The 23,427-nt window shown below is 35.2% G+C and overlaps 2 protein-coding genes and 1 long non-coding RNA gene across 3 annotated transcripts in view; 1 reads left to right on the forward strand and 2 right to left on the reverse strand.

Annotated features, from left to right (window-relative positions):
• AGMO (alkylglycerol monooxygenase) overlaps positions 1-19,888 on the reverse strand; it is a 409,277-nt gene extending 389,389 nt beyond the window's left edge. Inside the window, exons 1-2 of the mRNA XM_055347366.2 lie at positions 17,371-19,888; positions 8,284-8,543 (exon numbers count right to left, since the gene is read on the reverse strand). The gene's annotated coding sequence lies outside the window, so the exon portion shown is untranslated. The remainder of the gene's footprint in view (positions 1-8,283; positions 8,544-17,370) is intronic.
• The window catches only part of LOC115935242 (uncharacterized), a 71,226-nt gene continuing 64,474 nt past the window's right edge, over positions 16,676-23,427 (forward strand). Inside the window, exon 1 of the long non-coding RNA XR_010134604.1 lies at positions 16,676-16,989. This is a non-coding gene — a long non-coding RNA (uncharacterized lncRNA). The remainder of the gene's footprint in view (positions 16,990-23,427) is intronic.
• Positions 19,871-23,427, reverse strand: part of MEOX2 (mesenchyme homeobox 2) — a 73,260-nt gene continuing 69,703 nt past the window's right edge. The window contains exon 3 of the mRNA XM_004045123.5: positions 19,871-21,268. Within this exon, the coding sequence (XP_004045171.1) occupies positions 21,044-21,268 (225 nt within the window). The 3' untranslated portion in view covers positions 19,871-21,043. The remainder of the gene's footprint in view (positions 21,269-23,427) is intronic.

Here is a 23,427-nt window from a genome sequence, read left to right on the forward strand (position 1 = left end):
TGTGCCTGGCCAGAAAATACTTTCAAATCATGTATCTACAAAGAGTAGTGTCCAGAATACATAGGGAACTCTTACATAGAGAATCCATAATACATAGTGAACTCAACAACAAAAAAGACAACCGAATTTAAAAATGGGCCCACTGCTTGAATAGCCATTTCTCCAAAAAAGAAATACAAATGGCCAATGAGTACATAAAAAGATGCTCAAGGTTTGTCATTAGGGAAATTCAAATCCAAACCACAATGAGATGCCACTTTATACCCACAAGAATGGCTGACTAGTATCAAAACAAACAAAGAAAACATAAGAAGCATTGGAAAATGTTAAGAAATTGGAATTCTCCTACATTGCTCTAGGAATGTAAACTGGTTCAGCCACTGTGGAAGACAGTTTGATGGTTTCTCAAAAAGTTAATCATAGGAATATCATATGACCCATCAATTCCACTCTTAGGTGTATACCCCCCATAACCAAAAACCTGTATTTAACAAATACTTGGACCCATAGGTTTATAGCAGCAATATTCGTAAAAGCCAAACGGTAGAAACACTCCAATGTCCATCAACAGATGAATGCACAAAAATGTGGCCTCTATATAAAATGGAATACTATTCACCCATAAAAAGGAATAAAGTACTGATACACGTTAAAGCAAAAACGAACCTGGAAAACATCACGCTAAGTGAAAAGTGAAACACAAATGTCACATACTGTATAATTTCCATCACATGAAATACCCAGAATAGAAATTCATGGAGACAGAAACTAGATTGGTGGTTTCCAGGGGCTATAGAAGTGTAAGAGGGAGTACTTGTTTAATGAGTATAGTGTTTTCTTTCGGGACGATGTTTGGAATTAGGTAGAGATAGTGATTGTCCAAAATTGTGAATGTACTAAATGTCACTGAATTGTTCACTTTAAAAGGGGTTAATTTTATGTTGTGTAAACTTTACCACATTTTTAAAAAGCACCCCTATTTTAAGATATTAGAGAGCAAACAGCATAGGTAGGACTTGATAAGCCAAGGTCCTCAGGAGAAGAAAAGTGAAAATAAGTCATCCTGACATTTAGTGATAATTCCAGGCATCAACTAAGAGGCTAAAGGACTGGACTGAGAGAAAATAGTTGACAGAACTTGAAGCTCAGTATAACTTTCAGCAATGTGTTGGAGCTCAAGGTGAGTGCAGGATATGGGGCAAAAATTAAAGTTCTTGTTTCCAATAATGAAGAGAAACCCAAAGAGTTGCAAGAATAAGGAAGAATTAGAAATAGATCATCCCTACAATAGATTAAAACTCAGCTTCAGATTACTTCATTCCTAACTGAATTAAGGTTACATGCCCTACCCTAAAAGAATTTCGGAAGGAAACAAATCCTTTCTGGAGAAAGATAAAATCATCCAGATCTCCAGTGCTAATGAATGTCTTTGTCAAGGTAATGAGACCAAAGATGGGGCCCAAAAGAATAGACTTAAAGCGAAGTTAACTGAACTATCTACCATCAGTTTCAGTGTTAAAATAGAGAATAAAGCAGAAGGAAGAGGCAAATTTGACTTAAAATTCTAACTCGGGCATCTAGGAGGATGGCAGTGGTATAAATTGAGTAGGACATAACACAGGAGGAGTGGATCTAGGAAATGAAAGAGCTAATAAGTTTGGATGGGGATTTATTACACTTTGAAGTATCTGTGGATTTATTCCAGGTGGAGATGTGTCCTATTACAGGAAAAGCGTCTAGGAAAACAATATTTTTTATATGTCTGGACCTGACTGTTTGCATTTGCCATCACTGGCAGCCTGGATATGCATGATGTGAACGCTTTGCCACCTGTTACTGTTCATCTGAAATAGCTATGTGGTGAAAGTCTAAAACATACAAATTGTCATATTGGTAATGAGCTCTTCTAAGTGCATAAAGGAAAAGCAAATTTATAAAAGAGAAATGGAAGTATTACTTTACATATTTGCAGTAAAATTCATAAAGCTCGTAGTCCATTTGTTGAATCTCAGTATGGTTTTCCCACTCAACTGGAAACGTAATGCTACTGAAACATCAGTATAGGCTGGAAATATATTGTCTCCTTTAGTTTGCAACTTTACAGAAGACATTCCTCTCTCAATTCCAGCCTATATATAATGATTTAATAATATTTGAAAACTGTGGATAACTAAACAGATTTACATTTTTAATTGTTTGCAAGCCTTAATATAATTTATAATTACATGAATATGCTAAATTCTATGTGATTTTTTCTCTTTCTCTCTCGGCATATTTACATAAAAATCCCTTTCCAATAAATGGTAATTATTTTCATGGTGAAAAATGAGTCTATAAATCACTCCTAGGCTATATGAAGAACAAATATTTGGTGAAAAATGATTAATCCATTCATAAACTTGTTATCCAAAGGAAAATAATGCATTTTTACATTCAACACAAGCATATATCTTATAAATATATTATTTTCTTGATTATAGTAAAGAAAGTAGGGTAGAGATCTAAAAGTAGTGTTTATTTTCAATGAATAAGAAATGTGGATGGGGGACTACAAACACTTTAATTGCAGGAAGTTTCCACCTTGATTTTGATAGAAAAGCCAAATGGTTAGTTTGGATAATAATTACTATTATTATTTATTGAAACTTTCAGAAAGGTGGTGAAAGAGTACAAGAGCCAATCCTGCTAACTGTTTCAGAACCTCAGTTCAGCTATTTAGATTGTATCCCCTCCTGGTGTCTTTCCCTTAGACAGCTTTCTAGTGCAGAGGAGAACCTGTACCATCCTGCAGAGGCTCTGTATAAGCAGAACCTGAAAGAATAGGTGCAGGCTTGTTAATTGCGGTCAAGGAAGGCATTCCAAGCAAAAGGAGGAATGAATTCTGCCAGATAAGTGTTCAAGATAAGCTACAAAGCTACAAAAACAAACAAATGAAACTTGGAGCATTTGTTACAATGTTAGCAGAAGAAAAAAAATATTGTGGCCAGGCCCTCTAGGCTCATGCCTGTAATCCCAGCACACTGGGAGGCCAAGGAGGGTGGATCATGAGGTCAAGAGATCGAGATCAGCCTGGCCAACATGGTGAAACCCCGTCTCTACTAAACATACAAAAATCTGCTGGGCGTCGTGGCGTGGGCCTGTAGTCCCAGCCACTCAGGAGGCTGAGGCAGGAGAATCCCTTGAACGTGGGAGGCAGAGGTTGCAGTGAGCCGATATGGTGCCATTGCACTCCAGCCTGGTAACAGAGCGAGACTCTGCGTCAAAAAAAAAAAAAAAAATTGTAATCCAAGGTTTGGAGATGTGACTGTACCATATAGAACTAGTAAATTGTGACTCCAATGTCTGGGGTTTCTGGGAGTGGCTGGAAATAAGCTAGGAAGATGCCTTAACATTTTCCGTATAATAATTTAATGAAATAAGTTAAAATCATTTTCCTGCAAAAATATATGAAGATATATAAGGGCTGTAGCTATAATCAAACAGACTGATATATCCTGGATTATTAAAATTACTTCTCTACATTTCATGTAAAACCTACTATTGGGAAATATACATTTGATTATATTTTGAATTACAAAAATATTTTCGAATCCTTAATATGGGGCCATAATATTCATTTACCGTATATGAGTATTTTGTTAAATGTCATTTTGATTGTGAAAGAGACTCTTAGTTGAAAATTTCTGTAACAGTACTTGCCAGGTAAGGCTAAAAATACTTGTCATTATACCCAATTTCCTAGAGCTGGATTTATAGACATTTTAGAGAAAAAGCTACTACTAACAGCAAAATGTAATTCATTGACTAACAAGGTAATAGTAATTTAAATATAATATCATAGAAGCAGGAGTGAAGAGCAAACACTTTTCCTAAACAAGGGCAAAGGTTGCATCAAGACCAAAGTAAAGCATATTATAAATTTTTTGCAGAAAGGCAGGGGTAAGATATAGAAAAATAATAAATGATACTTCATGTAAAAATATAAACCAAAAATATAGCAGACAAAATCATGTTTTTATAAAGTACTATTTTAATTGGTCTTGTAAAGCCACTAAGTCAAAACCATAAAGTGCAAGAGTTATGTCTTTAGTTTGTTCATCTTCTTTGTGCAAATCACCTACCCCTCCTTTTGTGTCATGCTTCCCCTACTTAGGAACACAAGTAATTTATATTCTCATTTTTCATCTCCCATTGTAGGGGGAAAAGTTATCACCCTAAATAGATTTTTGTGGTAATCTCCTAGAAAAAAAAATGTGTTTCCAAAAGTCAGAACTCAAAGCAACAGTTTAAGAACAGAACAATATTAAAAACTAAAGGAGATTAGGGAGTCAGTCTTCCTTGGTCCCTCCAATTTCAACCTTTGTGCCAACCTCAGAGATTTGCTCACAACTGACTTGTGATTATCAATAGACCCTTGCTCCTTCAGCTGCATCAGATGCTTGGGGGCAGAGAATATACACACAGATACCGACATTTTGAGAACCATCTCACATATACCTTTCACCCAGCCAGATTTTCCAATGACAAGACTGAGTTCAGCGAACAGTTTCAGAAAGGAAAGACATGGTGAGAGTGTAGACAATAGTATGATTTAGTTTTTCCCAGAAGATGAGAAGATGTTAACCAACTTGCATATATACTTTTTAAATTATATACTGCCATATTTCAGAATTTTTTTTTGAGACGTTGTTTCTCTCTGTCGCTTGGACTACAGGTGTGCGCCACCACACCCAGCTAATTTTTGTACTTTTAGTAGGGACGGGGTTTCACCATGTTGGCCAGGCTGGTCTCGATCTCTTGACCTAATGATCCACCTGCCTTGGCCTCCTAAAGTGCTGAGATTACAGGCGTGAGCCATTGTGTCTGGCCTCTGAAAAATTTTAAATGGAATTTTGAAAGGAAGAAAATTATCAAAATGAAGTGAATAAAAGATAAAATAATTGCAATTTCCTATCAAGGTTTTTTTTTTAACTAAGGATCTTTAAAATGAATTCAAAACACAAAGTTAAAAAAATTTTCTAATAAGAGGCATAAAGGAAGAAATAACCTTTATTGCTGTTGACAGAAGACGATTCCCTAATCATATTTTTGATAGACCATACATATGTAAAGCTTACTTCAATCTAATGTGTAGGTGTTCTGGAGCTCTCCCTTTGACACAGGAGTTCTGTAATATTAACCGTCCCAGGATTACGCAAAACAGCAGCATCCTGCCATTGTGCTCTTAGCAATAATAGGCCCTGTTTCCTTACCTTTTGAATATGTTCTTATTTTGTTATAATATTTTATTCTTCCTTTTCCTTGACTGGCTGCATAAGATCTATATGGTGTATGATGTTTTTCTGAACACGGAAACTTTTTCTTCATTTGTGTAAAATGTCACAAGCTACCGACTGTTTACAAGGAGATTAGGAGGAGCAGTCCCAGGCAAATGGTGTGGGTTACAGTAGAAACTCCTAAACTTTTCTCTCTTGATAAGTTCTTTCCAGTCTCATGTCATATGATGTAGACAGATGTGGTGTTTTATTAGGAGCTAAAAATGAGAGAAGACTATAAATACTGTGAAGGATATGTAGAAGCTCCTTATGACTATGTAAGTCTGATAAAAAGGAAAAAGCTACACCTTTGAGATGAGATTTAGGCATCGTATTATCTCCTTGGGTGCAGAAAAGTGGTAAATTATATTATAAACCAGATTAGTTTTTGTCTTTTTTTAAAGCTACTCCAAGACATTAAAAGGCATTGATTGTTGAAAGTAAGTGCCTGGAACATCTTTCAGAGATGCTCCAGAATCCTGCACTCAGGTGAAAGCCTGGATAAACCCACTGACACCTGGAGTGGATTGAACCTGTGAAAGTAGGACCATGGAGTGTCTGATCTAAACTTCTAGCAAGAATTTTTTTTATAAAAATCAATTTTATTTATTAATGAACAACGATAGATAATACAAGTTAATAACAAAATTTGGTTAAGCAATGGACAGAGCAAGTCATTGAACTCCCTAGAAAGATGATCATGTAACAAGATCTAGGTAAGAGAATAGTCCTATGCAAAAGCAAGAGTAATCATTCATCAGTCAATGTTGGGTACAATTCAACATTGGTTGTCCTATGCAGTTTTGTTGAATTGCATAGTTTATAGTCATGTTACTTAAAAATATGTAGTTACGTGTTTTGCTACTGAGTCACTCACTACAAATAGACACCATAGATTAATTTTTGCCATTAAAAATTAAATTGCAGGCAAAAGAATTTACAATCTCATAATTTCATTATGGTCTCAATATACCATATGTTCTAATTGTTTAATTTGTGAAATTAGTAATACTGTCAGTTCTCCTTGAAACCCAGGATCCATTTGTAGGATGAGAACAGTAGGATAATTTGCAAAATGCTGGCTAGCATTTATCAGCATAGAACAACACTAGACAAACTATTAGAGATAATTTAGGAAGAAATGGAAAGATATTTTGGACCCTACATTTAAGCATCAAGAGATCTAGAATCGTAGATGTTTCATGATTTGAAAATATTTCTAGTCTATGTCATTTTCCCTTAAACAATATTATGGTTCTCTCTTTTTTCTTCTCTACTGAACAAGGGTAACCAGTGTTGATTTGTGCTCACTTATTTTCTTAAAATATTTCAGACCATTTTCAGCTTAATATGTGGGCTTGGATAATGTCCGATTCACTTGGCTTGGAGGGAATCTGAAGTGATAAATATCTAGTGAAATCCGTATACTCCATGGCAGATCATGGGATCAGAAAGGGACCTCACAGGGTGAAGGGAGAAGCTTATAGCAAGAAGCTGAGTTTTTCTTTCATTCTTGACTGTTTCTTCCATCATTCGTTCTTATGATGGAATGATTAGGGTGTGAGGTTGGAGAAGGAATAAAATTTGGAGAGAAGCATAAAATGTGTTGAGGGTAAGGATTTCTTATGTTTTATCTATGAATAGCAAAATATATATTTTTGAGGCAGTTGTATGTTCTTATGGCTGCAGAAGAAATAATAAAACCTCCCAAGTTTGGTCTTTTTATAATTACTGTACTTCAGGATTGCAATAGAGCAGTACCATTGAACTTAAAATGGGGTACTGATTCCATTAAACGTACAAAAATAGTATATATTTTATTATTGACTTTAGTTGAGTATTTTTTATATAGTGATGATGTAGGGAGTTCCTTCTTGATGTTTGTAATATTTAACTACCTCATTTTCTGACACTGCAGTTTAAATGCACATTTTGCATTGTGTTCTTTACACAACAATAACACTTTTTTCCGTTTTCATGTTTGTTCTTCCCATAGGGATTTGGCACTCGAACTGATTAATCTTGGCAGATATTTTTAAATGATTAGGTATTAACCTGGAATGCTGTATGTGTGTATGTGTGTGCACATGTGTCCATGTGTTTTCTACTAGTGAAAATAATATTAGCATTTCCAAACTAAAATTCATTTTAAAATCATATATAAGTACATTTATATGCTCTCCAAAACTTTAAAAATTGTTCGTTCCCTAATGCTCCAAACTAGTATTGTTGCCTTAGGTGTTAGGGGAGATACACTTCATGCAGTTACTACCTGTGGCAGATAAAAGTAATTACTGTTATTTACGGTGCTAATCATATTGTCATGGGATTCTTGGGGCAATGTTTTTCTGGCTGGAAACCTCTGTGGCCAGTGGCACCTTTGCCGAGTTTTGCTTAGGCCTGTTGGGCTTGTTCCTCCCACTTGGCCTGGTAGGCTGCACTCAGCTCATGCTACTCGCCTGAGTTCCACACCTGCCAAGGGTGAGTCCAGCATGGAGTGGTGAGCGTTGTGTGGGCAAGCGTGAGGTCTGGCCACTGTGCACAGCCAGACATGCTGGCTGCAGTGAGGCAGGCTGGCTCCCTGTGAGGCTGTGGCTGAACCAGTCATACTACAAGCAGCTTCCATGCTGGCACCAAGGAATGTGGTGTTGCCCAGAAACTTGGAGACGCCAGGAACTGCAGAGCCCCAAAAAGGATCTCATAGCCCTGGCTGGGGAACCCCTAGATCTGGGGTCTCCAAAGGGCCACAGCTCTTCTCTCCTTCTCATTTCTCTCCTTGTTGTTGCAAGCAACATAGTGAGCAGAGGGTGTATTTCAGCCCTGTTTGTATTATAGCTCTTTTAGTCCCGCCATTTGGCAGGTCCCAATTTCTTGTTTCATGCCCAGGAAAAATGAGATATGCAGACAAATGGAGGGTGAGCAAGGCAAAGAGGAGCTTTACTGATAGAATAGCTCAGGGGATACTTACAGTGAGTAGCTCCTTTCTGCAGCTGGCGTGTCCCAGTGAGTGTTCAGCTTCCAGCAGAGAGGAGACCCTGGAGTGGAAAGCTCCTCTCCACAGCTGGCTGTGCTGTTGTCCCTTCAGCTCTCAGCAGAGAGGAGACCCTGGGGTGGGCAGCTCCTCTCTGCAGCTGGTCGTTCCATCCTCTACTTGAGTCTGGCTGGGTCTGAGGCTTTTATGGGCCTCAGAGGAGAGGAAGTGCATGCTGATTGGTCCATGGGCAGTGGCTGGAAAAAGCACAACAAAGACCCACTCAAGTCTGCTGGACCAGCTGTCCGGTCCCCAGGCTTCAGGCCCTCACTGACTTGAAGGCAAGGCTTCACCAGAGACCTGCCCTCTTTTGCCCAGGAGCCTGTCTGCTTCCTGTCCCCATTCATGGTGCCCAGGCTGTCTGTGCCAAGGGGTGCCTGCAGATTAGCACCAAACTGCCGTCAGCACCCTCTCAGCCCTCCCTCCCATGCTTGTTGGTGCCCAGAGTTTAAAGGGACCATGGTGGCAAGGGGAAGGTGTGTGTGAGCACTGCCCCAAGAGTGCGCACACCCGGCTGGGTTGCAGAAGTGCCCAGGCTCTGCCCTATCCTCACTCCAAGATTGGAGCATGTATGCCAGGAGTGAGGAGAAGCCAGGCAGCAGGAGCACACACCTCCAAACCTGCTGAGGTGGGGGGCCTTCCTGAGCCCCCAAGAGCACAGGAACACCTGGGTCCACACTGTAACTTGGGCTGCTGCAGCTGTGCCCAGAAGGGCAGGGCTGCTGCCTTCTCTTAGTCCCCAAGATCATAGGGAGGTCGCCTGGGCAGCCACGATTTGGGCAGCTACAGTTGCATCCGAAAGGGTGGGGCTCCTGCCTGCTCCCAGCTCCTGATGGCTCCCTGGAGCATGCAGCTCTGCCACACCTCCACTGCAGCCAGCATCTTGGTGGTGGCTGCTCCAGGTGGGCCACCACTGCTACCAATACTATTTCCAAATTTCAAGCATGTGACTTGAGATAATTAAATACTTTACAAAATTCGCCTCAAGATAATTTGTATTTTAGAAGTTTTGCTGTTTTACTAGATAAAATAAGAACAAAGATGGTTCATGAAAATTCTTAAAATTAATTATAGATTTAAAAATATTTTTTCTGGCCAAATGGTGTTTGAAATTGTTATTCTTTACATATCAGGGCAATTCAAAAATGTTGCTTCTGGAAAATTATCCTCTTTTTTTGGTAGCTTCATAGATTGCTAAGCTCATTTATAAAGCTTTTGGTTCAGTTGGTCTGGGGTGGAGCCTGAGAATTTGCATCTCTAGCAAGTTCCCACTACAATGAATTCTTCTGTCTATAGGTCACAATAACAAAATCCTCTTATACTGCTCTAATAGGGAAATTTTTAATCTAAAGGCAATACCTCCAAATTACTCTTTGTTTTTTTTCTGTATTCTCCTTCGATATTTAAAATGCTAGTTCTGTTCATAGCCCTGTGTCTGGAAGCAAAAACTTTCCATTTCTTATTTGATACTTATAAACCACAACTTGATGAGAAACAAGATAACTAAACTAAATGAAATTGGATGTAAGAACAAGACTTCCACTTTACGTCTCTTGGCTTTAAGAGACCCACTAATTACATGATGAGAGAGGCCTCTAGGCTTCCTTTTTGTGGTCCTGTTTGCCTTGACTACAATGGCTGACATTCTGACTGTGACCAAGTAATATGTAAATTATAATAGTTTACAATGCTAATGATATGTCCATTGAGATTAGATTGGCTAATAAGGTGAATCTGAGACCATTTCTGGAGTAATCAAAACACAGGCTTTGGAGTTCAACAGTTCTAGAGAAATATAAGCCTGAGCTCTGCCAGTTACTGGCCTCTGTGATGCTTCAAGTAATCTTCAATAGTCTCACCTGAAACCTGGAACGATAATGGAATCTAGCCACTGAACTACCATGAAGATTAAATGACAGAATGTATTAGCTGTATTGCAAGCAGAAAACAGGTCACACATAAAGGCAATAGCAAAGTTAGATTCATATAATGATAATAAACTGTTCTAATTGTAGTAGCAATATTCATATTCACGCTTTAAAATTTATCTACAAGAGAATTTTCTGCTTTGCTATATACAAGTTAGAACAGTATCAAATATGTCATCATGAATCTGTAGTAAAACTGAGACAAGCTCTAACACTTCTAAAGATTAATATATTTAAAGAAAATAAATTGATCATTTTTTCCTGCAGGGAGCTGAATAGCTCTATTGAGCCGTATTTCCTGCAATTACAAAATGAGTTCCAATTAATAACTATGGAAGACTGATTCTAGTTTCACTAAATTAATTTATGTATTTTAGAATTGGCTGTCATACTTTTCAGGTCACTGTTCCTCTTTCATCTACTTTCATTTAAAAATATATAGTTGGGAAGATACTGTAGTGAGAAAATATATAACTTTGATCTAGTCAATAATCTTGATTTAAAGTAAAGCTTTCTCTTCTTGTGGATGGTGGAAGTGAAGTAGTTTAAAAGTTTTACAGCCTTGTTATGCAACCTGACCTCTGTAACACCCAAAAAATGGAATGCTTACATGCCACGCTTAAATTCCATTTTACAATATGGAATACCAGTCTTTCTCAGTATAATTTGGTCATTTTAGGCAATTGTAAGCTTGACACCTGATTTCACTTTAACAGCACCTGCCCAGAGCATAATTAGCAGCCTGTTTTTTAAAAAGGACTTCCATACTGCACAGATGGCATTCCTCATACCAGACAAGCAATGATGTGTGTTGGAAACCAGCCAAACTGTCTGCAAAAAAATGTGAGAATTTCAAGATGGGCGTTTGAGAAGAAGGAAAATTTTCCCTTCTTCTCTAAATCATATATGAACATCTGTTAAAACATGATCTTAACTTTTCTACTTATTCTCTTCTGATTGCATATTATTAGTGCAATGATGTTTGAAAGATCATAACCAGATTTTCGTTTTGATTTGTGATATTTGTAGACTGCCTATTAAAAAATATTCTAGGGCTCCATTTTCAACTATATTAATTTAGATATAGAGATTTTTTTGGATGGATCTCATGCCATTTAATTCATGCAATTATTCAAAAATATTCATTGATCATTGCAAATTCTCAAATTCAGAGTCAGTGCTTATAGTTGTGCAAATTATGAATTGGGTATAATTTGCACAACTATATATATATGAAGGGGGTATAATTTGTTTCAAAATTAGCATAGAGTTATATCATTTTTACGGTGGTCTCCAGGCAATGGTAGTCTAGTGTTTGAGTCAGTAGTACCCTTTTCTAATTCATACAAATTCTGGATGTGGGTTGCTGATGAGGTTGCCAGAGACCATTCAAAGTGCTAGAGACATATACATAACAGACAGTCTCTGCTCTTATGAAACCTACACTCAATAACGGGAAAAGATCAGTAGATAACTACCCAAGGGGTAAGAGAAAAACAATGCTGTACTTCTTAAAATGGTAGAATGTCACAGATAGTGCCATTTTGTTTGAGAACGTCCGATATCAGCTATGTGAAGAAATAAAAACCTAAAGGAAATGAGGGAGTAAGTCAAATATATGTGGTGGAAGAGCATTCCAGGCAACAGGATTGGGAATACAGGCCTGAATGAGACATAAGTGATCTCAGTGTGGGCAGAGATCAGGAGGAAGCATGAGTGATTGGAGCTGTGAGGCTATTCGGGGAAAGTGTTGGCAACAAGATAGGTGACCAGTGTGTGGCCAGATATTACAGTGTTGTGAGGCCCAGGTAAGAATCTTGGGGTTTATTCTACGTCATTGGAGTGTTTTCTGCAAAGAAGGGCTATGATCTGATTTGTCTTTTTAAAAATGTGTAAAAATGTTTCATTATGGACCATTACAGCCTTCACATGGTATTTTACATTTGCAAGTCACTATGAACCGCTTATTAATCTGATTTGCATTTTAGAGGGACCGCTCTAGCTGCAGTGTAGAAAATTGATTACATACAGCAGAAGAAGAATGGAAAACAGGGGAGACAGCTATTTTCATGTGTTACATTACCCTAGACACCTTGTTAAGTGACTTCAGGGTAGGGCATTGTATTCTGTCCTCTTGCCCGGGGAACTATCTAGAACTTTTACTGCTGCTTGGAAAAAAGTCACCATTTCATACAGCTTTATTAATAAAATTTTTTAATGCAGATGACTTTTTAAATTTTGAACATGTTCATCAAAATTATTTTGAACATCTTTAAGTCACGTTTTGATTGTTTTATGTAATCGGACTCCTGATTAGAAAGAATAACAGAAGGAACCGTAGATGCACTCAAACTCCTAAAGTAATTATTTACAAGAAATAAACTTTTTGCATGATCTAATGACATTTTATACAATGAAAATGTATAATATTTTCAAAGTAACAGCAATAAAATAATAAGTAATGATCAAAATAAATTTCAAAATATAAAGCATAAATGTCAGAATCAATATTGGTTTTGCCGCAGTAGCTTGAAAATTTACTGGCGGAAAAATAGTAATAGTTAAACACACAGAAAAGATAAGTCATAAATGTCAGCCAGCCCTTATTAACTGCCTCTGAAGGTACTACAAGGACAGCTTTGGCTGCTCCTAGCCCGCACTTACAGAAATTGAATTGCTTTGTGCATTAACAAAATGGAACTGGGCTGAACAACGTCCATAGAAATGCTGAATAGGCAATTATTTAAAATGTTCTCCAAGATTGAGGAATATATTAACAGAAACCAATAGCACAGCAAATTAAATGATGATTGAGCAGAACATTACCTAAAATTAGTACAGAAATATTTATAGAATGAATGAATTAAATTGACTATAATAAAATATTGGCCAAGGTAGCGTAAAAAAAAATTAAAGCAAATTTAAAGTAATTTTATTGTGAACAATTTCTTTGCATTAATTTTGTAATATCAGAATGTTATATAGGCTTCTCCATAATGGTGTCCACTAATAATTTAAAGTTTTTCAATAGGTGTACGGTACATTTTAAAAAATTAACAACCAAAGTCTTCATGAGGAACAAGAAATGATTTTCTATTTGTTTCTATTTGGCTCTCACTATAGCAACTTATATAATGCTTTGCATGCATGAAATGTTTAATTTTTAAATTTATTTTCTAGAGATGGGGGTCTGGCTCTGTTGCCCAAGCTGGACTCCAGCTCCTAGCCTCAAGGCATTCTCCTGCCTCAGCATCCTGAGTAGTGGAAAAATTTTAGTAAACAATGGATCTTATTATCACCAATAATTTTATAATTAACATTAGTACACGTTAATTATGTACTAATGTACACGGGATCTTTAATACATCTGGAGTTCATTTTGATTGCTCCTCTAAAAACTAAAAGACCAAGAAAAAAATTCCCTCAAAGTATTTGTTTCTTCCTCTAAGACCTGATGCTTCTGTTAAAAGGCGCAGTTCTCGCACCCACCTGCTCCTCCACGCCTGTTTCTAGTGCAGTCAAGGAAAGTTTACCACAGTGGTACTTTTTAAAGGTATATTTTTATCTTTGCAGCTCTATCTAGTGTTTTCTCAGCTGCATATGTGACTTGCCTGGAAGACATGGCTGGTAACTCCTAGAAGAAATCTAAATTTTAAAGATGTAATCATTAAAAAATACTTGTCATTACAGATAGGTAGCTTTATTGTTGTGGCTTTGTTTTTCTGTTTAAAAAAGCTGTTGATTTTGCCTTTCTAACTTTTTGTGGATATACTACTGCCCCTAAAGGAAGAAAATATGTTTAAGGGAGACATCAAAGTTTGTCTGTGTTCTTGTTGTTTTCCCCAAACCAAAAGACCTAAGAGATTTAATAATTATTATATTTGTTACTATTAAGATATCATTTGTATGACCTCCTACTAAGTGAAATAATGTAGTTATTTAGTGTTTTAGAATTTATGTATTATTAATAAGAAAAAGATTTACTGAAAACGAAATAAGATATATTCATTTAGTCTATTGCTTACATATGTAAGACATTAGTCATAAATGTATAGGTTTTTTCATTTGATCAATTTATTTACTAATTACCTGTTGCTTTTTAAAAAATAACATACTCTGGAAATTTACCAAAGTAGCAAAATTCTTAATTTTTAACTTTATAATTTTATAACTATATAACATGACATATAAATACTTAATACACTTAATATGTAAAAAGTTCTTACCAATTAAAAAGAAATGAAAATGTTACCACTGGAAAAAAAATTAAAAATATGATCAATAATTTAAAAACTATAATTATTAATAAATACATGAAGATGTTCAACTTCATTAATGATTGAACAAATACAAATTAAAATACGCTTTATCATCAGATTCCAAATAAATTTTAAAAATTCTAATAATTAAAATTATCCTATTTATGGAGAAATAGGTATTGGAATGAGTGTAAATTTGCAATACAAAATTGACAACGTATATTTAAAGTCCTAATAATAAACATACTTTCTTGTCCCAATAATACAATTTTACAAAATGCCCTTATGGGAAAAATTAAATTTTACAGAGAATTATGTAAAAAAACACTTCAATATTATTAAAGGGAAACTTGGAGAAAAAAATATCCAATAGTAAGGGATTGTTAAATAGCATATAATAGATCCATAAAAAGAAATACTGTTCAGCTATTAAATATATTTATATTTTATTATTATGCAAAGAAACACCTTAGCTTACAGAGCAGCATATATGGTATATTTCCAAAATTATTTAAAAATATACATTTATACAGATACATATTTTCTAAAACTATGTATCATGTGAATAAAAAGGTTTGTCTTATATGTTCTTTTTAAAAAAAGCATTTATCATAAGGAAATATCTGAACATGATTTAATGTATGTTAGCATGGCTTCTCAGCCTTTTGGCTAAGATCAAGTGTAATATGTTGTTAGCAAGGACACCTAAATCTATATGAGGTTTCCAGAGAAGAATATGGTCACTACTGAACATCTCTTCACTTAACCAATCCGATTTGTGGTCTGTTGTTAAATTGAATTCAAACAAGATATATCTCCTTTGATTTTTATTTCATAACATTTAGCAAATATTTTATTTCAGATACAAATGATAAGATTTTGCCCAATCATCATTCTTTGACACTGGCTACAATCACATGCCTCCAGTAAGCAAAAATTTGCCCAAAAATGTGGTAGCCAGAGGCAAATTTGAAAGGCTTATTTCAGACGTTCTTCTAAAAGAAGTTAAGTTGGTGATACTTTTATAGAACGTGCAATTTCATGAGCCAATTTCTTTTTTTGCTATTGAACAATTCAAGAAGTATTTTTAAGTTCTCTATCAGTTTAGCATCCACTTTTCTTTCAATATTTTTCGCTGCTTTTAAATACCTAAACACCCGCTTACACCATATATATCTGTGATCATGAAAAATTACTGTATTTCAATGTTGATGAGTCCAAAGAAAATAATTAAACTCTGCCCTAGAAAAATAAAAGCCAAAGAAATAATCCAATTGAATTAATAGCTTGACCCTAAATAACAGTTTGAGTCCAACATTTCATAAAATAGGAAAATTAGAAGGATCTTGACTGATTGTTTTCCTTTATTGACAGTAGTATATTCAGGAAAAGGTAGAATAAACCGCCTTTCTTTAAAGAAAAACAAAGCCAGCAGTGGTAATTTAAAAAAAAACTACCTATCCTTAATGACAAGTATTTTCTAATTATTGTTTTTAAAATTAATATGTATTGAGGAAAAGAAAATATTTAATGTTTTCAACTATAGTTATTACACATATGCAGAAACAAAGCCTATACTTAATCATAGGACAATTGATTGTTCCCAAAGCATCTGATTACTCTTTAATTTAAAAAAATACATGTCTATTTCAGTGAACCACTATTTGAAGTACAGAAATACAAAGTACAGCCTAAACTTGATATTACTATGTCCTCAAATCACTGTGTCATTTCTTCCATGAAATGAATGTGACAATAATTTGTATTTGCAAATTCATTCTATTTTGGGAGCTGTTTCTGAAAACCATCTGTAACCAAAGTAAACAATATTTTAATGGGGGATTACTGAGCTGGCTGAATACATTGTGATGCAATCAAAAGTTTTCTGGAATTTTTCAAACCACAGTTTGAAGCTGCATTTGAATAAAACTTAGCTATTAAGGGGAAAAATAATTCATAAAAAAATTTTTAGTCTTAAATATACTTTCAATGTATTTAACCATTGTAAATGTGAAGATAAGAGTATTGTAAAAATACATGACATCAGAGAATTACTTAAAGAAAAAAACATATTTAAATTTTGAGCCGCATATTTTTATAGGTTCTTAGAGTTTGGTGTAGCAATCCTGTTTTCTGGAGCCATTTTTGTTCCTTTGTCTACGACTTCTAGCAACATTTTGCAAGAGTTGAAAGCAGAAATGTTGAGGTGCCCATGAGGATTGTTATTTATTACCCTGACCAGCTTTAGTCAGGAGATATAAAAACATAACCAAAAAAGCCACTTTTATGACAGTATTTGCAGATCAATCCTGCATATTCCACGCTTGTAAGATTTGGAATGTTTGTAGCTGAAATTTATTTTTCTTTCTAGATTGCTTTTTACTGAAAGAATGCAACAAAGAGAGCTGCCAAGAAAATACAGTTATTCCCCCAAATAGTTCAAAGAACTATGCCAGGTAAGTATTTGTTCTTTTTTAAATATTATATTATAGTCTAAATACTAGTCACCTCAAATATGAACAGAATTATTTTAAAAGCATTTTATTAGAAAATAGGTCATGGCATAAATGGCTGCTTCTTAAAAGTCACCAGGCTCCGTGTATTTAGAAATTACAGTGAAAAATACGTTCTTTAAATCTTTTCAGTCACTACCAGGATACTCTGTTCTTGAGACTGATTTTAACTCTATAGTTTCTCAAAACTTCTGTCAGGCGAAAATTAGCATTTGCTGTCATCAGTACGCCAGGAATTTAAGAAATGTTCTCAAAAACGAGTAGCATTGGAAATATAAAATATTTATTTTTATAACTTACTAAATATTTATTTTTATAACTTACTTTGTTTTAAGTTGGCCTCTCATCTTTTTTTTTTTTTTTTTTTTGAGACGGAGTCTCGCTCTGTCCCCCTGGCTGGAGTGCAGTGGCGCGATCTCGGCTCACTGCAAGCTCCGCCTCCCAGGTTCCGCCATTCTCCTGCGTCAGCCTCCCGAGTAGCTGGGACTACAGGCGCCCTCTACCGCGCCCAGCTAATTTTTTTTTTTGTTTTTGTATTTTTAGTAGAGACGGGGTTTCACCGTGTTAGCCAGGATGGTCTCGATCTCCTGACCTCGTGATCCGCCCGCCTCGGCCTCCCAAAGTGCTGGGATTACAGGCGTGAGCCACCGCGCCCGGCCAAGTTGGCCTCTAATCTTAGTTTACTAGTCTGAGAAAAGCTTTTATTGAATTTCACAAGTGATTCCCACATTTATTACATGTAATGGCATTCATAAGCATATTAAAAATGTGATTGGGATTATTTTAAATGCATTTATTTCATCTTAAAAAAACAAAATGACAAACTCAGGTATTATGCATGGTTTCTGAAGAAGAAAATATAGTCTGACAGCAGATGGTAAATATGGGAAGTAGGAAGTAATTGGGGTCGTGTGAATAATGAGTTAAAAATACGTGGATCAGTCTTTGGAAAAACTTTGTAGTGTTCATCCTTCTGAATCCTACTGAAAAAAAAATCATCCTAACCATGATTTCATACTATTTTCAGAAAAGGGTGCTTTCATGCTATTATGAATTTCCCCAGAGCCACAGGGTCTGAGATAGAATTACACGAAAAGGGCATTATGCAATAAGATACCATGGCATGCCAGGAACCCAGTGTAGATTAAAAACAAGTAGAGTTCTTTCAGATTTTTGGCACCTTTGGAGTGAATTAAACCCAGCTAGTTCATGAGAATATCTTAATTTTCCTCAAAGAATTTTAATTCCAAAAGGATATTGGGGTATAACGTAGCTAACCTATGCATCAGTTTGAAGACAGGAGGATACTGAAATACTTTAAAAAGATGGCAAGTTCCACTAATAAAAATTACTCTGGCTTCCCTGTTTAATTGTCAGTGTGTTGGCAATGTGATAGTGTGTCAGGTGTCTTATGCGGCAGGCAGATCATTTTAATTCATCATAAAGAAAGTGATGTCTCTTTTTAGTCAGCCGTGTGGCCTTTCCTACCACTTTGTGTTCTCTGGATCAAATTTCATTTCAGGATTGCTTACAATTCTCTAATAAAGATATGGCCATGATACAAAAACCTCCCATTTCCCGAATGTTATATCTATTCGGAATCCCTTTTTCCTATTTCATTTTCATACTACATTGGAATTCTTATGTCTATTTGGCTACAACCATTAGCTCTCCTTTTAGCTACTTCTAAGGGGTCCTTTTCTCTTATTTCTGGAAATTATTTTCCTGCCCAAATGAATTATCCTCCACTTTGTCCCTATTGAACTCAATTTGATTCACATCTTCCCACTTCACTAATTTGTCAAGATGTTTTGAATTTAAATCCTATTCTACAGTAAGAAAGTCAGTCCACCCAAGTAGATGTCATCAGCACAAGCAGACTTTGTATTAATTCAGGTGATTAATGGAAAAGTGTCTGTTTCATGCCTGGCAGACCTCAATTTGAATGGTCTATTCTCAGTTAATTTTAAAATACTGACAACTACTGAGATAAAATGTATTACACAAAAGGAAAATGTGATACAAAAAAATTATTTATTTCTGGGATACTCTCTATATATCATGCTAGATTAAGTTAAAATATATCATATCTAATTTTTGTCAGTCTAATCGTTCTAAAGCAAGTGAAATCATTAACTGATGGGTTTTTAGAAATTTTTACTGATTGTTTTTCTGTATTTGTTTCGGATTGAGGCAGGGGAGGAAGGCTGGCAATGTTTCCAAGCATTTCTGCTTAGAATATGAAACAAATGAAAAACAATGTGATAACGTTATAAGTAGGACTAAGGCACCCCATGCGTGTGCAATCATGCATGATGCAAAATACATTATGTTAATAGCATCCTTTACTTCTTGCATTAGTCCCATTAGGACTGAGGACTCTGATTAGCTTGTTTAGCTTATATTTCACATCAGAGACTCTGCATATTCAGACTATAAAACCACTGTTGGATTAACTTACATATATCAGACATAACTTTAAAAATGTATGACTATTTTATTTTCCTCACTGTGGTGAATACTATTATTTAATACTTTTTTCCTACTTTTATCTGTGGCTTCATAAAACACACACAAAAATCCATTCACTGTATTCTTCAAATTAGAGAAATAGCTTAATATATGCCCATTCTTAGGCGCCCTTTGATTACACAAGGATTTATTTTTTCCTGCCATAATAAAAAAATTCAGAAATGAAAAAATGTAAATAATCCACTAATTATAATCATCTGGATTTGCACAAGTGCAGATAGATTTGAGACTTTGTTAATTATTGATATTGAAATCTATAAAAATTAAGAAAATTAATGTAGGGAGACCAAAGTTATTTACAAAGGATCATTTATTAAACACATTTTAAAAACAAAATACAAAGATAGTTGTTCTGCATGAATACATCACATATGAAAAAATAATGTGTTTTTACCGAATTTAATTTGAAGATATTCAGAATTTTGTTTTCTATCAACTTGAGCAACCAGTTTCACTTTGCACCTTGTCTAACACTGTTGTCAATCAGGAAGAAATGTTTTCTTGTTAATTAAATCATATTCATACAGCTAATATTTTACAGAAATAAAATAAGACAATGTCTGTCATACAAAGCTCTTTCTGCAAGGTAACTGATTTGCCTATGATCCTAATTTTTTTAAGCTATAAGATAGGAAGAATTCAGGAGCTAGGTAAGTTTTATAATAATGTATTAGCAGCAGTTGATAGTAAATGCAACATAAGATTTGTTTTGTCTGTGGTACAAGAATATGTCCTATCAGACTCTACTGTATTTTTCTCTACTTGAACACAGGTAAGCACATACTGATTGCCTCTGGGATGACAAAATGTATAAAAAAGACAAGAAACTGGCTCTGGTTGTCATTGTGAGTGCCTATTTTCATCAGCTAATATGAATGCATTGCTAAATTAGTGAAGACAGGAAAATGACTTAAGGGTAATATATACAGAGTTAAAATACACTTTTTATCCACTTGAGTGAATTCAGGCACTGTGGCTGTTCAGGATAAAATGTTTCATGGTTTATTCTTGATAGCAATTTAATTTTCAGTGCAAGCAAAAGCAAATACCTGCCCACTGTAATACACATGATCTCACACATCTGGAATGTTCAATGCAAGTTCATCCTCGGCATCTTCACTCTGGAGACATCTTGAATAAAAACGTTCGTAGTTTGCTCTTGATAGCAATTTAATTTTCAGTGCAAGCAAAAGCAAACACATACCTGCTCACTGCCATACGCACGACCAAACACATCTGGAATATTCAAAGCAAGTTCACCTTCTCCATCTTCACTGTGGAAGCTCTTTAATAAGTGGAACTTTGTGTAAACCCTCTATAAATCATGAAAAACAGATTCAAAATGCCTGGATTTAATAATATGAAACATCACTGCCATAGTCATCTCTCTGTGTAAACGATGTTTGGGTAAGGCTTGCCATCACAACATTTCTTTCCTGAGAATGGAGCTGGTCCTCTGTTTATATCATAAGTGCGCATGCTCTGAGCTGTGGTCACTGTCGTGACTGTCTTCATTTGCTAGAGAGTCCCCTGTTTGCTGGAGGGTGGCTGCACCAATTCCCGACAGCTCTGATGGGAGAAGTGTTCCCTTTTTCACATTCACCAGTTCCTTTTCCCGAGCCGCAGCTCCTTGCTGTCCACCCTTTACCCTCTTCCACTTCATCCGCCTGTTTTGGAACCAGACTTTCACCTTCAACCAAGAAAGGGAACAAACAAACAGAAAAAAAGAGATAATTAAAGTGACATTTTTTTCTCCTTAGTGTCATCAATGAAAAGTAGTTCCTCAAAGGCTTATACAAAGACACCATGAAGGAGTGAAGAGAAAAATAAATCCACGTTGAATTTAATCAGGTTACATGTTCATGATAATAATTTTTAAAGTTTCAAAAGGTGCATACAAAGTACTATATTTGTATTTTACAGCATACAATGTAAAATATGGAACTAAACAAAAACTTTGTCATTTAAGGCACTCAAAGCACTTGGGTCTGTAAAGAGCTTCTGTGAATTGGAGCTAACACAATATTTGTGTTGGTCAAAGCCCCCTCACTCCTAAGTTCTTCTTTCATTTGACATCCAGCTGTCACTTCCTGAACCAATTTAAAACATGCTCCTGCAGCTACTGATTAAGTGGCATCTGAAAGGCCATACTCTGCCATTAGAAACTACTGCTGCTTTCACAAATCTTTATTTGACCATTCCACCTCACACTGAGCCTATCTTCTTTTGAACTCTTCTTCTTATTTTCTACCTTAATTCATTTATTTTACTTTGCAAATATTTGATCTAGTGATTTCTTTAAAATATGGTCACAATAAAAAATTCTCAACATTTGTTAAATGCTAACACCAAGATTATATACTACATCATTCACATCAGCTTTGTACAGGTATTTTCTTTTTAAAAGCTTCATTGAATTTGCCTAATACATTTAAATAAATATATATATTTAAATAACATATATGTATTAAAAAAAACAGCAAACAGACATTAAAGGTCTATCCATTATCAGAACTAGAATGTAATTGGCATTATTGCATCTTGTTTAGGAGGAAATCTGTTTCTTTCACATTGCATTTCTCATAATTATAGCTTCTAGTAAGCAAAGTGTTCTTTTTACATTGTATTTCTCTGTCTACCCCACCTAAAAGTACCACAAGCCTGAATTTTGTGTGTCATCTCCAAGTCTTTCTTAAAAAAGAAAACAAATTTTTTTCATAACAAGTAATATTAAAACTATGCTCTTTAATTTTATTTGTTAGGTTTATCAATGCAATGTTCTTAAGTGTAGGCTTTTTGCCACATCTTTGTTGATTCAAAAGACTCTATTTATTTTTTATCATTGTATAATATTCCAAATTCTGTCAATATAGCACCATTTTTCTGTTCTACCATCCATGGATATTTGAATTCTTTTTTTTCTGTATGTAATGCTGCTATAGACATTCTTGCATTTGTGTCCTGATAAGCATATCATGGGAACTTCCCTGGAGACTGCAGTTATATGGCTGCTACTATCTATCTTCTCTCAATGTATGCTGTTTCTTTTTCCTTTTCTTAGAGTATCTTTTGATGATTAGAAACTCTTAATATTAATATGTTTAAATTTATCTATTGTTTCTTTTATGACTAGTGTTTTGTGTTTTCTTTTTCTAAAAAAATCTATTTTCTGAAGCCACTAAGATATTCTATTGTGTCTTCTTCTAAGAGTTTTAAAGGTTGCCTTTTCCAACACAGTGGGACCCTGTCTCTACAAATAAATAGATAAAATAAAATAAAACGAAATAAAATAAAATAAAATTAGCTGGGTGGGATGGCATAGTGCCTGTAGTCCCAGCTCCTCAGGAGGCTAAGGTTGGAGGATTGCTTGAGCCCAAGTGGCTGAGGTTGCAGTCAGTGGTTGTTGCACCACTGCCCTCCAGCCTGGGCAACAGAGCAAGATCCTGTCTCGAAAAAGAAAAAAAAAGTTTGCCTTTCAAACTGAGGTACTTAATCAATGAAGTACTGATTTTAGTATATAGTCTGAAGAATAGGCTTAACTTTACTTTATTTTAAATGGATAACACGTTGTCCCAGGTCCATTTATTAAATAACCCAGCTTTTTTCCAGTGATCACTGTTTCATCTGTGTTCATAAATCAAGTTTCCATATACGCATAGCTTTATTGCTGTATTCTGTTCTGTTCCTTTATTAATTTTTCTATAGTTGTGATAAAACCACATTATCTTATTAATTATAATTTTATAATAAACCTTTATATTTGCTAGGGATAGTTCTGTTTCATTCTTCTACATTAGAAATATTTTGAATATTCTGTATTTTCATTTTAGAAATAATCTCAATTTCTGT

Source organism: Gorilla gorilla, chromosome 6 (assembly GCF_029281585.2).
Source record: "Gorilla gorilla gorilla isolate KB3781 chromosome 6, NHGRI_mGorGor1-v2.1_pri, whole genome shotgun sequence".
Taxonomy (NCBI): Eukaryota; Metazoa; Chordata; class Mammalia; order Primates; family Hominidae; genus Gorilla; species Gorilla gorilla.